Raw genomic sequence first — 12,283 nt, forward strand, 5'->3', positions numbered from 1 at the left:
GCAGCCATAAAAAAGAACGAGATCATGTCTTTTGTGGGAACATGGAGCTGGAGCCATTATCCTTAGCAAACTCACACAGGAACAGAAAATCAAATCCAGATGAGATGTTCTTATGTATAAGTGGGAGCTAAATGAAAAGAACTTAAGAACACAAGGAAACAACAGACACTGGGATGTACTTGATGGGGAAGGCTGGGAGGAGGGAGAGGAGCAGAAAATGTAATTATTGGGTATTGAGCTTAAAACCTGGGTGATCTAATAACATGTGCAACAAATCCCCATGACATGTGTTTATCTATGTAACAAACATTCACATTTACCCCCAAACCTAAAATTAAAAAAAAAAAAAAAGTTCAGGTTGGCTTCCATGATCCCTTCTATTCTAACACTCTGAGTCTACAACTCGCTCACGTGCCTTCAGCTTAGCCAACATCCGATTGACGCTGGTCAGGTCCTTGCCCGGGTCATCTGACCGAAGCTGGTCCTCCATGGCGCTGATCCACTTGTTGAGGTCAGCATGGGTCTGCAAGCGCAGGTCGGAGCTCCTGGCAGCTGAGAGGCACTGGGTCTTCTCCTTTGTGGTGGCCTGCAGCTCATCCCAGAGCAAGTGCAGGGCTTTCAGTCTCTGGGACACCAGGGCTGCAAACTGGGGCTTCTCCTCCATCAGCTGCTTTCCTTCCTGGGGGCAAGAAAGAGGAGAGCTCACACTCTGGGCTGACAGGCCCTTGGAGTAGCCCTGTTCCTGATGGTTGCAAGAGGCTACCCAAGAGGAGGTCAGTAAGGCAAAGAATCTTCATAGAATGTGAGGCTCAACTGAAATTGACTCTGAATCCCCAGCCTTAGCATGGGTGTCCAACTTTTTGGCTTCTCTGGGCCACATTGGAAGAAGAATTGTCTGGGACACACATAAAATGCTAAAATGCATTAACACAGTAGCTGAAGAGCAAAAAAAAAAGGTCTCTGCATACATAATTTTCATAATATGTACCACCACAGATAAGGAGGAAGTCCTCCTATTCAAAGGGTTGGACACGGCTGGTAGCGGAAGCAGCACTGGGGGCAATGACGCAGGGATACTGCAGCATGGAAGCTGCAGACAGGGGTCAGCTAGTGTGAAAAAAAATATTCCAGACACATCCAGGTACTGTGAGTTCTCAAGGTAGTGCGCTAACCTTCGCTGACCTCCTTCAGTTACTGAGGTTGCCTTGTCTGGCTTTTATCTGCATGGATGTATCATTTTTGGGTGGGTACAGTGTGACATAAATTGGGCTTAGGAATCTATATCACTAACAATAGTTATTTATTTTTTTGAGATGGAGTCTCTCTCTGTTGCCCAGGCTGGAGTGTAGTGGTGTAATCTTGGCTCACTGCAACCTCTGTCCCCCGGTTCAAGCCCTTTTGTGTTTCAGTCTCCGGAATATCTAGGATTACAGGTGCATGCCACCACGCCCAGCTAAATTTTTGTATTTTTAGTAGAGACAGGATTTTGTCATGTTGGCTAGGCTGGTCTCAAACTCCTGACCTCAAGTGATCTGCCTGCCTCAGCCTCCCAAAGTGTTGGGATTACAGGAGTGAGCCACCACGCCTGGCCTAATAGTTAATATTTATTGAGTGTCTCATAATTGCCAAATACTATGCTGAATGCTTCCTTTGTCTTTAAGAATTTAGTGCTCACAACTCCACTGGGAGGTCCTATTACTACTCTCATTTCATAGAGGAAGAAACTGAGGCACAGGGAGGTTAAGAAGTCAGTCTGATCCTAGGGCTACTTTTTCATGGACAGCCATGGTAGAGAGGAGCAAAGGTAGTGATTGCCAGATCTAATTCCAGTCACATTTTGACTTGTCCATGGGGCAAACTCACTACAGAGGGGTCCCTTGGTTTGCCATCTGCAAGGAGTGGAAACAACCACTCCCCAGTGGTTCTGCCCATCCAAATGACAAGGATTAATGGCTCCGCTGGACCACTCTGATCATCTTGCTTATTCCTCCAGCCCTGTGCAGGACAGTGCTGGAGCCCTGGTGAGGGCGATGGAAAGCAAACATTAATAACTGCTGTCCTGGCACTGGACACTGAAGCACTAACTAGATGTTCTCAGTGTCCTGGGCTGTCCCCAGATTCAGGTCACCCAGAAGAGGCACTGATTCTGAGCAGGCATACTAAGACTGACTATATCAGGAGCTCTGAAGGTTTAACTACTATTTAGAGAAGTTGTTCGCTGTCACATTTTGTACTGTCAGCAAGCTTCAGGACAGTGTCTATGCCCTGGGTGAAGCCCCATCCAGGCAAGCTTATCTGAGCAGAGCGCCCCCCGCCACCCACTCACTTTACTTACCACATCGATGTTCTCTAGCCACCCTTCATAGGAAGCCAGCTCTGCCACAAACGCCTGGTGCTTCAGCCATTTATTGTGAAGGTTTCGTGCTTCATCATAGGAGACATCTTGAGATGTCAGCAGCTTGTCGTTGATCCAGAGAGTGAGCTGTGTGCATAAAGAGTGGGCCCCGCTGTCCCTGAGTGTATTTCTTTGGCAGGGCAGTACCTGCTGCCCATCCCTGGCTGCAGAAGGAGAAGGCCACAGGGAGGAAGTGCAAGTACAGAAGAGAACTCATCTGCAGTTCTAGATCCCCCTGCACCAGCACAGGCAACTTTACCCATGACAGGCCAGGGCTAAAATGTAGACACAGATGTATCTTCCCCACTAGAGTGTGTGTGGTGTGAGACCAGGGATACTTTACTCTTCTCTCCAGATTTCAAGGACCTAGGACAGGGCCTAGCATATTCTAGGAACCCAATGAGTGTTTACTGGATAGATGGATAAATCCATCCTTTGGTAGTAGGGTGAGAGATCCTTGATAAACACAGGAAAAAATGTTATTTGAGGAAGAAGCCAAGGATAGAGGTCGATGAAAACAAAGTTGTCTGGGCTGAGAGAAAAGGGATATGACAAGAAAGAAGTCAGGGAAAACCCCATTCCATGTAGAAAGTACTGTCAATGGAGGGAGCTGGGAAGGCGGATTAAAGATCTTCCTTATATAGCTGGCCCCAGGTTGAACAAGGACCTTCTGAGCCAGCAGTTTTCCAACTGCTAGGTTTGTTTAAAATGCTTCTTTCTCTGTTTCACCCCTTAAAGTTCTGATTCATCTGGCCCGAGTGAGATCCAGGGGTCTGCTTTAACTAGGGCCAGGACTGGCTCTATAATTTGCAGGGCCCAGTACAAAATGTTCAAAAGCATGAAGAATTTCAAGATGGCAAGAGTAGAGCATTAAACCAAGCCCAGGGCCCTTCTAAGCTAAGCACATGGTGTAACACAGGTCACACATCTTTGAAGCTGGCCCAGACTGGGTCCTAGGTGATTCTAAAATAGACTGTCCTTAGACTACTCTTAAGAAACTCTGGCCTAGATTTGACAGATTAAAGATGACTTTTCAGGTTTGAAAAAAAACAACAACAGTACAACTGCAGATTCTAGAGGATGACCCAATGAAGTACCCAGAGGTCCCCGCTCATGGAATCCCACAGCTCTTGAGCTAGAAAGGATTCCTGTGGACTTCCTGCCTCGAGGGCACTCTGCTTCTAGAAAGGAATCTCCAGGAAAGCAGCCACTCTTTGCTGGAGCCTCACCTCCTGGCAGTTCTGGAGGAAGTTCTGTAGCTCCAGATTGTCTCTCAGTAGGACAGTGGCCTCCTGGGCCTTCTCGTCGTTCTTCCTGTGCCTGGAAAGGAAGCCAAAGACACAGTCACAATAGTGCCGAGTGTGGGGTCCTTGCGTGGCACCACTACCCCTGTGTGGCTCTGGGGGTCTCGTGGCCCTGGGGCCCGGGAGTACCTGTCCTCAATCAGCTGCACCTTCTCCTTGATCTTGTCTGAGTACAGGTTTCCCTCAGTTACCAGCTTGTTTCCAGAGTCCACAGGACTCAAGACCTTATCCCGGTTGTTCTCCATAGACACCAAGAAATCCTCAAACTTCCGTATCCCAGCCTCTGCTGCTTCCAGGGAGTCTGGGGGCTCCAAATGAGCCAGAGTGTATTCCTGTTGGAGCAAGTTTCCAGACAAGGCATGAAGACACACGGGGGAGGTGATGAGCACACCTGCCAAGCGGGAGCACCACGTGCAGCCACACAGGCCACGGTATGAATGAGCCCCCTAGAGGAGCGCAAGGAAGAGGTGCTACTCCCCAGGCCTTAATCCTACCCCCACCCCAGGGCACCCAATAAACAATGTGCCTAAAGCCACAGGGAAGGCTAACCACCCAGGGCAAAATGCACATCTCTAGCCTCTGAAGACCCAAGAATAAGGCATAGTTTGGGACGCCAGGCTGGAAAATGTACCTAATGGGAAACAAAGATTTCCCCCATGAGTGAACAGAGTCCAACACAAGAGTAATGTGGGCCTTGAGCCTTATAGCACATTTGTGGACTCACCATGAGTGCTATTGCCCTGAGAGACCCGCCTGTCCCAGCCCTGAATGCCTCTCTACCTGGTTGCTGAGGATGGCTTCAGCCTGCTTGGCATCTTTCTGGAACTCCTGGAAGCCGAGGCACTGAGTGAGGGTGTGGCTGCGGCTCTCCCACATCCTGTCCAGGGCATCCCAGCCTGTATCCAGGCCCTCCAGCCGCTGGCCCAAAAGCAGATACTCTGGGTCCGTCTGGCCTCGGATCACTTTCTCCCCAGACTCTTTAACACGCTGGTAGCTCTCTTGGTGCCCGTCAATCTCATCCTTGATAGCTGCATGCTGCTGCAGGAGCTGCTCAGCCTCTGGGAGGGATTCGGGCATGTCCTCGGAGGCCACAGCCTTCTGGGCAATGGAGAGCCAGGCCCCAAAGTCATCCAGATCCTGCAGGAAGGCCTGCAGCTGGCTGGCTTCCCCCAGCGAGGCCTCCTGGCCCTGCAGGGCTTGCTGTAGGCCTTGCCACAGCTCCTCCAAGTGTTTTTGCCGCTGGCCAATGTCCTCCTTCTGCTCAGGGTGCGAGTCCATTAGCTGCTGGGACTCACGCTCCAAGGCATCCACACGGGCCTGGATGGCAGCCACATCGCGCTCAAGCCCTGACAACTTCCGCTGGATGGCGATGACACCTGCCAGGTCCCGCCCCAGGTCTTTTGTGGACTCCACTACCTTTGTCTTGTCTGTGATCCACTTGCTGGTCTCCTCACAATCCACGCAGTAGTTGTGGACTCGGAGGGCCGAGTCCACGGCCTCCCGCCGCTTCAACACCAGGGTCTGGAATGCCTGCCACCTGCCGGATGCGGACACAGCCCGGAGGAGAGAGACACCTTCTCCCTTAATTTCCCATAGGAGAGCCTGACCCCTCCTCACATTTCCCACAAGTCTCCCCCCACCGACTCTGTATGATAAAAAGAAAAAAAGTATCCACCTAACAAAGTGTGGGTGAGCAAAATTCACTTACCCAATTTTACTCAAGACATATGTAACTGTCAATCAGATCTTTCGATCTGCAGAGGTCAATTAGTGATGTGATTCCACCATAAGTAAAGAAACGTGAAAGCAAAGGCTATGCATGTAGTTGGATTTCAGGCAAATATATGCAATTTCCCCAGAGTTTATGAAATATCATAATAATTAGAAGGCTCACATTGACTTCAAGAACGCTTCAGGACATAGGGTCCCCAGCTGCCCTAGAGGAACCATGTAAATGCCCAAGGCCACATTCAAAGTATCCTAGGCCCTAAAAAAGATCACCTTGGATCTAAGAGAAAAGACTCCTGGTGAAAAAGAAGAGGGATAAGAGGAGAGGGAAGAAGAGAATGAGGAGGAATAAGCTGTGATGATAATTTAAATGAGTGATATCATCTTACCCTCCAAGTGAAGTGTGGCTATGAAACACAGAAATGTGCTAAGGTCTGGCGGATGCCTGGAGGCCTGGGGGTCATTCTATAGAATACAATAAGCCTTTCTCCAAGAGCTGCCCTTCAGCTGGGCCAGACCACCAGGGATACTGCCCTCGGGCCTAGGTTCACTCATTCTGCATCACTGTAATATGCAAGCTGACTGCTCATTCTGTAATTGAACCTATCTTTCTCGAATACCCACAAGGGTATAAGGCATTTGCTGGCCTTTGGGAGAATAGAGACATAACCAGACCTTGCTCTGTGGGGTGTATGATTTAGAGAAAAATTTAGACATGCTAATAACATAGCATAAAATTTCATGTACACAGCACCTACCAGGCAGAGGGGAGGACTAAGGGAGCTGGAAGGAGCAACAGAGTGACAGTCGCTCATGTGACCTCCACACAACCCATCACTGGACACAAAGCCCCAGTCAGTGAACACACCCCCAGGGCCTCCGCTGGAGTGACCAATTAAAGGATGGGACCAAGTCTCTCATTCATCTTTGTCTCTCATTCATCTTTGTCCAGAGGATGGAGGCTAAGAGACTAGGCAGATGGACTGGGCAGAGTGTGCTATTGGCATTCCCAAGGTGTGACAACAGTAGCCAGTCTGATTTGAAAGGTCTGCAGAGAGATATAAGAGACAGGCTGGGAGAGACCAGGGATACAAGAGAGGAGAGAGAGAACCTGAAGATTTCTCAGCTCCCATCTTAGACCATGAAGACTCTTTGCTCTGGGAATTCTTTGCCTGTCCAGCACGCAGATGGTGCTCTGAGGCTGGGAAATCAAGGAGTGTTCTCCAAGTTTGTTTGGAACTCCTGGAATCGGCAGGGAGGTGTTCCTGGGAGAGGGTCTGGCTGTGTCCCCAGGCAAGAGGCCTCAGTGATTTTCCAGGCCTTTCTTGGAGTGGCCTCACTGCAACCATTGGGTGGAGGCCATACGAAGATGCGCTGGGGCTTGGGTCTAGTCTGCTTCCCAAGCCTACACTTGCCCCTCCACTGCACTGTCTTTGAGATGGAGGAGGCTGATAGAGCCACTCTAGTTAGCACTAGTCAGGCAACATCAAGACTCCAGGTTTGGTCCTGGGCCAGGTTTTTCTTCAACTGGAATGCATATAGTAAAAGATGATCACACATTCATCAAGTGTTTGAATGACTCACACATAAGCTTGAAAGAAAATTTTTAGTTTTGTCCCAGTTTACTAAGCATTTATCAAACAATTCTCACATGCCCTGTGGCAGACACTGACCTAGGCGCTAGGGATATGGCAAAGAACAATGCAGGCTGAGCATGGTGGCTCACGCCTATAAATCATAGCACTTTGGGAGGCTGAGGCCGGAGGAGCACTTGAGCCCAGGAGTTCAGCCTGGGCAACACAGTGAGACCTCATCTTTACAAAAAAACAAAAAATTAGCTGGGTATGGTAGTGTGCATCTATAGCATTAGCTACTCAGGAGGCTGAGGTGGGAGAATCAGTGGAGCTGGGAGGCTGAGACTACAGTGAGCCAGAATTGTGCCACTGCACTCCAGCCTGGGCAACAGAGTGAGATTCTGTCTCTATGAAATATAAATAAATTAATTAATAAAGAACAATGCAAAGTCCTTGCTTTCATTCAAGTGGTTAGAGACGTAAACTAGTCTATAATCCATCAAGTGGTGATAAGTGCAAAGAAAAAATAAAGGAAGGTAACAATATAGAAGCCAGGGGGGTTGGTGAGAGGGCGGATGTGCTGCTTTCAATGGGGTGGTGACTGGGGGCCACACCACTAAGCTGACATGCAAGCTGAGACCTGAATAAAGGGTAATCCAAGGGCATAGCTAGGAAAATACTATTTCAAACAGGGGGAACCTCGAAAATGTGTTTGGTGTGCAAAGCCCTTGGGAAACATGTATAGATATAGGTCTTCATTTGCTTACATAGTATAGAAGGAAAGTCCTGGGGACAAAAATAATTAGAAGATAAGGTAAGAGGTGAAGCTCAAAACCAGTACAAAGGAGGAAAAGATGGCTTTTCATCCAGAAAACTGGAAAGCAAGTGACCTAGACTGGCCCATGGCAGAGACAGGATTTGGAATATGTAGAGGGAGGGAAAAGGCATCCTGGGAGAGAGAACCACAGAGGCAGGAGGTGACACTGCGGGTGGAGTAGAATGACTGCCGTTCTGAAAAATAATTGAAGAGCTATATACGGAAGAGGAATCAGGATAAGTCTGATATCTCTCAAGGGCAGGGCCAGAATCAATATGTACACATTTCAAGTAGGCAGACTTCCACTCAATGGAAGAGCTAACTTTTTAACCAAAAAAAGTTTCCCCAAAATGAGAGGCTGCATGGTGAGGGAGTGAGCTCCCCATCGCTGGCTAGACGGTGATTTCTCAGGTCCCTTTTAACTCCCAAATTTAATTTAATCTCGTGCCTCAGGGTTTTTCTCACTTAAGGATGGGAGGATTACCTTGATATTTTTCACTGGGGATGGGGTATGTTTTAGGGGTCTGTAAAGATCAACATTCTCAGATTATAGTTCATTGTTAAGGTGATGAGTTCTTCCTCTCAGTAAGTTTCTCTGGTTTAGACCTGCTCTAGTTTCCTCAATTATGTAGCAATTGCCATAATCTCTACCACCTCCTGCCCACCAAGACACACAAACTCATTGCCTACAGTGAAAGAAGAAGGAAGAGGGATTCTCTTTTTTGTAAAACATCAGATTGACAAAGGAATCTCCTGAACTGCACTCTCCAGCTTGGGCTGCTAAGTCAATCACCCCATTCTAGTGGCTCTAAAGAATTCTGGTCACCACTGCCTCTCCTTACCCCCTCCCTCCCAGTGGAGTCTCCACTGTGCTGACCCCTTTCTTTACAACAGTCTTCCCTAAGTCCACCTCCCAGATTGCCTCAGGCAGGGCAAGGCTCAGACGCAAGTGTGGGGAAGGGTCAGGGTAATGGGGAGGTGGTGAACACATGGCATTGCCTGTGCAGGGCCCAGGGTAAAAACAGGGAATGCAGGCGTTTGCTGTGTCCTCAAGGATCCTCCAGGAACTCGTGGGCAATTACACCCCATACTGAAAGCACCCGTCTCTAAAGGCTCCTTGGGGCCTGTTTTTTGTTCTGGCCACAAAGCTGGCTCAAGGCTCCCTGCTAATTCTCCTGTTTGTTCAAGCCAGCCTCGATATTGATACTGCATTTAGCACAGGCAAGAGCATTATTTTATGGACAGTACTTAAGAGCTCTCAGAAAGCAATTTTCTCTGCCCAAGAATGTCGGAGGAAATATAGCATGAGAAGCGTATGGCCTGATTAAGTTTGGGCACACTATGGATGTGCCCTCCATCACACACACACACACACACACACCCGCCCTCCCCAGGCACAGCATTTGAGCCTTGGAGGACACATCTCTCTCCCTCCCTGGGCTGCTTACCACCTCGATCATTGCTCCTTGCTGCTACAGCTCCAGAACTACTAGGAAGGGGATGTGGCTGAGAAAGACAGGAATGTTAGCCAGATGCGGTGGCTCATGCCTGTAATCCCAGCACTTTGGGAGGCCAAGGTGGGCAGATCACTTGAGGCCAGGAATGAGACCAGCCTGGCCAACATGGTGAAACTCTGTCTTTACTAAAAATACAAAAATTAGCCTGGCATGGTAGCATACACCTGTAATCCCAGCTACTCTGGAGGCTGAGGCATGAGAATAGCTTGCACCCTGGAGGTGGAAATTGCAGTGAGCTGAGATTGCGCTACTGCACTCCAGCCTGAGTGACAGAGTGAGATTCTAAAGTCTCAAAAAACCAAACAAAAATAAAAACAAAAACAAAAGACAGGAATGTTGAGGGTACAGAAGTGTTGGTGCATAGTAGGTGGCCACACCTGGCCCCTAGTAGTGTGTCAGGTGTCGACAGACAATGTGCCCAACCCCATGCCCTACCCACACCCCACCTGGTGTTCAGATGGTCCTGGTACCGCTTAACTTCCCCGCTGCGTGGGTGGCCACTTTCTATCAGGCTGTTGGCAGCGAGGTTCACACCATCAATCTGAGTCATCAAAGTCTTCATCTCTTGGTCCAGGATGTCGAACCTGATATGGGCAGAGGAAAATGAGGATGGGTGAGGCAGCAGCAGACACTTCCTTGCCAGTGGCACCCAGTCCCCAGAGCATGTAGCTCTTGCGTTCCCCTTCCGCTGCCTAAACCATTTGCCCAGGTGAGGCGGGAGGAAGAAGATAGATATGCTGGCCCTCTTTCCTGGTTCATAGGTCTGATTTCATGGGTTAGCATGGCCTGGAACAGGCCCAGAGAGAGTCAATTACTTACTACACAGGCTTCTGGCTCAACAGAGACATATGAAGAGGAGGGAGGGCTGAAGAAAGGTTACTGTATATGTGTGTGTGGGGTGTCCATTGTCACAGGGGCCACCTTCCAGGCCTCCACTCTTCTGGCTGTTGCCTTTGGACTCTGAGTCCAGTGCTCTGACATCTTAACCCAAAAGATACCCTTTGCAGCCAGTTGCTCCATTCCTGGGTAAGATAAGGAAAAGCTGCTGGGGTGGTGTTTGGGGGGAATTTGTGGTTCTGATGGCCAGTCCTTCTAGGGTAAGAGCTCAGGACTCTCCAGCATCAGTGCAGCACCACCTTGGCACTGCTCCAGAGAGTGGCCTCTCCTCCTTGACTCCCTGAATTCTGTGCTTCGGCTGCTGAGATGCTGTAGACTGGGGCACACCTCACCATCTCAGGTGCTGACGGAATCAGAACACCAGGTGTGAGGGTGGCCTTGCAGATTGGGGGTTTGCAAACTGTCTTTGTGGCCCCTCAGAGTCCTCTGGCTTAGGGACTGCCACAGAAAGCTATAGCTGGCAGGGTCCTGGCCTCTTAACCTTCTTCACCAGAGCAGCTCCATTTTTCCTCTGTGTGACATGGGGGTTCCATACACAATTGATTTGAGCAAAGACTGCTATAGCTGAAAAGTAACTGAATAACTGGACTAGATAAATTCCCTTTGTTTGAGGAACAGAAGGCCCCAGTAGGTGAAGCACCCCACGCCACAGAGCCAGAATAGAACTCGTGACTCCCAATGCCACGACTTTGCAACAAAGGGTATCCCAGGGTCTCTCGAAAAGACCTTTGGTGATCCAGAGACTATTACCAAACTAGGTGGGAGACAGTGCCCAGGCCAGAGACTATTACCAAACCAGGTGGGAGACGGTGCCCAGGCCAGAGACTATTACCAAACCAGGTGGGAGACGGTGCCCAGGCCAGAGACTATTACCAAACCAGGTGGGAGATGGTGCCCAGGCCAGAGACTATTACCAAACTAGGTGGGAGACGGTGCCCAGGCCAGAGACTATTACCAAACCAGGTGGGAGATGGTGCCCAGGCCAGAGACTATTACCAAACTAGGTGGGAGACGGTGCCCAGGCCAGAGACTAGACTATTATCAAACGAGGTGGGAGACAGTGCCCAGGCCTGGGTACAGGGAGGTGAGGAAAAGATGAGTTCACTCTGACCTGTGCTGCACGACCTCCAGGTCCTCCAGGGTGTCTGGCATTTCCATCGGGGCCAGCCACTTCTCCTTCTCGCCCATCCACAGCTCACAGGCATCCGTCTCCCCGAACACTGTGTACAGGTCCAGGGCTTCCTGCAGCCTCTGTCGGCGCAGGTCCGCCTGGGCCACCACCTGCTGGTAGAGCTCCCGCAGAACCTGCAGCCGATTGGTCACATCTGGGGAATCCCGAAACTCTTCAGGGAAGCCCTGGGCCTGCTGCTCCAGGTGCTCCATCACCCCACGGCTCTCCTCCAGCTCCTCCAGGAAATCTTTGTGCTTTTTCCCCAGGGCCCGCGTGGCCCCTTCATCCTGCCCCACATCTTCACCAGACAGCAGCCGGTGGGCATCTTGCAGCCAAGCCTTCAGGTCGTCCGCATCACCCTGGAACTGGAAAAAGTTCTCAGCATCCTGGAGGTTCTTCTTGCGGAAGGCAGCCAGCTCCTTCAGCTGGTCCCACTGGGCCGACACCTCCTTCATGCGGGCCTCGATCTGTGGGTGCCCAAACTGCTTGCGCGCAACCATGCCATGAGCCTCCTGGAAGATGTGGTCCAGGTGGGCGTCCAGCCCACGGAGCTCATCCTCAAAGGCCTTGTGCTTGCGCTGCAAGATGAGCACGCTGGTCAGGTCTTTGCCATAGTCGAGGGAGGAATAGATCTGCTCCTTCTCCTTGATCCAGCTCTCGGCCTCATCCATCTCCCAGAAGAACTTCCAGAGTCTCTTGGACTGCTCCAGCTGGGCCTTCCTCCCAGCTGCCATGTTGCTCAGCTCCCCGAAGCACTGCTCCAGGTGGCTGATGCGGTCGTGTATGACCTGGGGGTCACAAGGCTGGTATCCTGGAAGGAACAGGGGGAAGGAGGACAAAGTGAGGGACGGGCTTCCTTTATGGGCACGCTTCAGATAAG

At 50.3% G+C, this 12,283-nt stretch overlaps 1 protein-coding gene across 2 annotated transcripts in view; it reads right to left on the bottom strand.

Annotated features, from left to right (window-relative positions):
* The window catches only part of SPTB (spectrin beta, erythrocytic), a 134,976-nt gene that overhangs the window by 33,315 nt on the left and 89,378 nt on the right, over positions 1–12,283 (bottom strand). For both annotated transcript variants that reach the window (XM_064374935.1, XM_064374936.1), the window contains 7 exons: positions 11,344–12,214; positions 9,782–9,919; positions 4,480–5,236; positions 3,829–4,031; positions 3,625–3,715; positions 2,336–2,482; positions 416–679 (listed from right to left, as the gene is read on the bottom strand). In XM_064374935.1, the coding sequence (XP_064231005.1) occupies positions 416–679; positions 2,336–2,482; positions 3,625–3,715; positions 3,829–4,031; positions 4,480–5,236; positions 9,782–9,919; positions 11,344–12,214 (2,471 nt within the window). The remainder of the gene's footprint in view (positions 1–415; positions 680–2,335; positions 2,483–3,624; positions 3,716–3,828; positions 4,032–4,479; positions 5,237–9,781; positions 9,920–11,343; positions 12,215–12,283) is intronic.

The sequence above is a fragment of the Aotus nancymaae genome, unplaced genomic scaffold (genome assembly GCF_030222135.1).
Source record: "Aotus nancymaae isolate 86718 unplaced genomic scaffold, 86718_ANA_hifiasm-v0.15.2.pri h1tg000011l, whole genome shotgun sequence".
NCBI lineage: Eukaryota > Metazoa > Chordata > Mammalia > Primates > Aotidae > Aotus > Aotus nancymaae.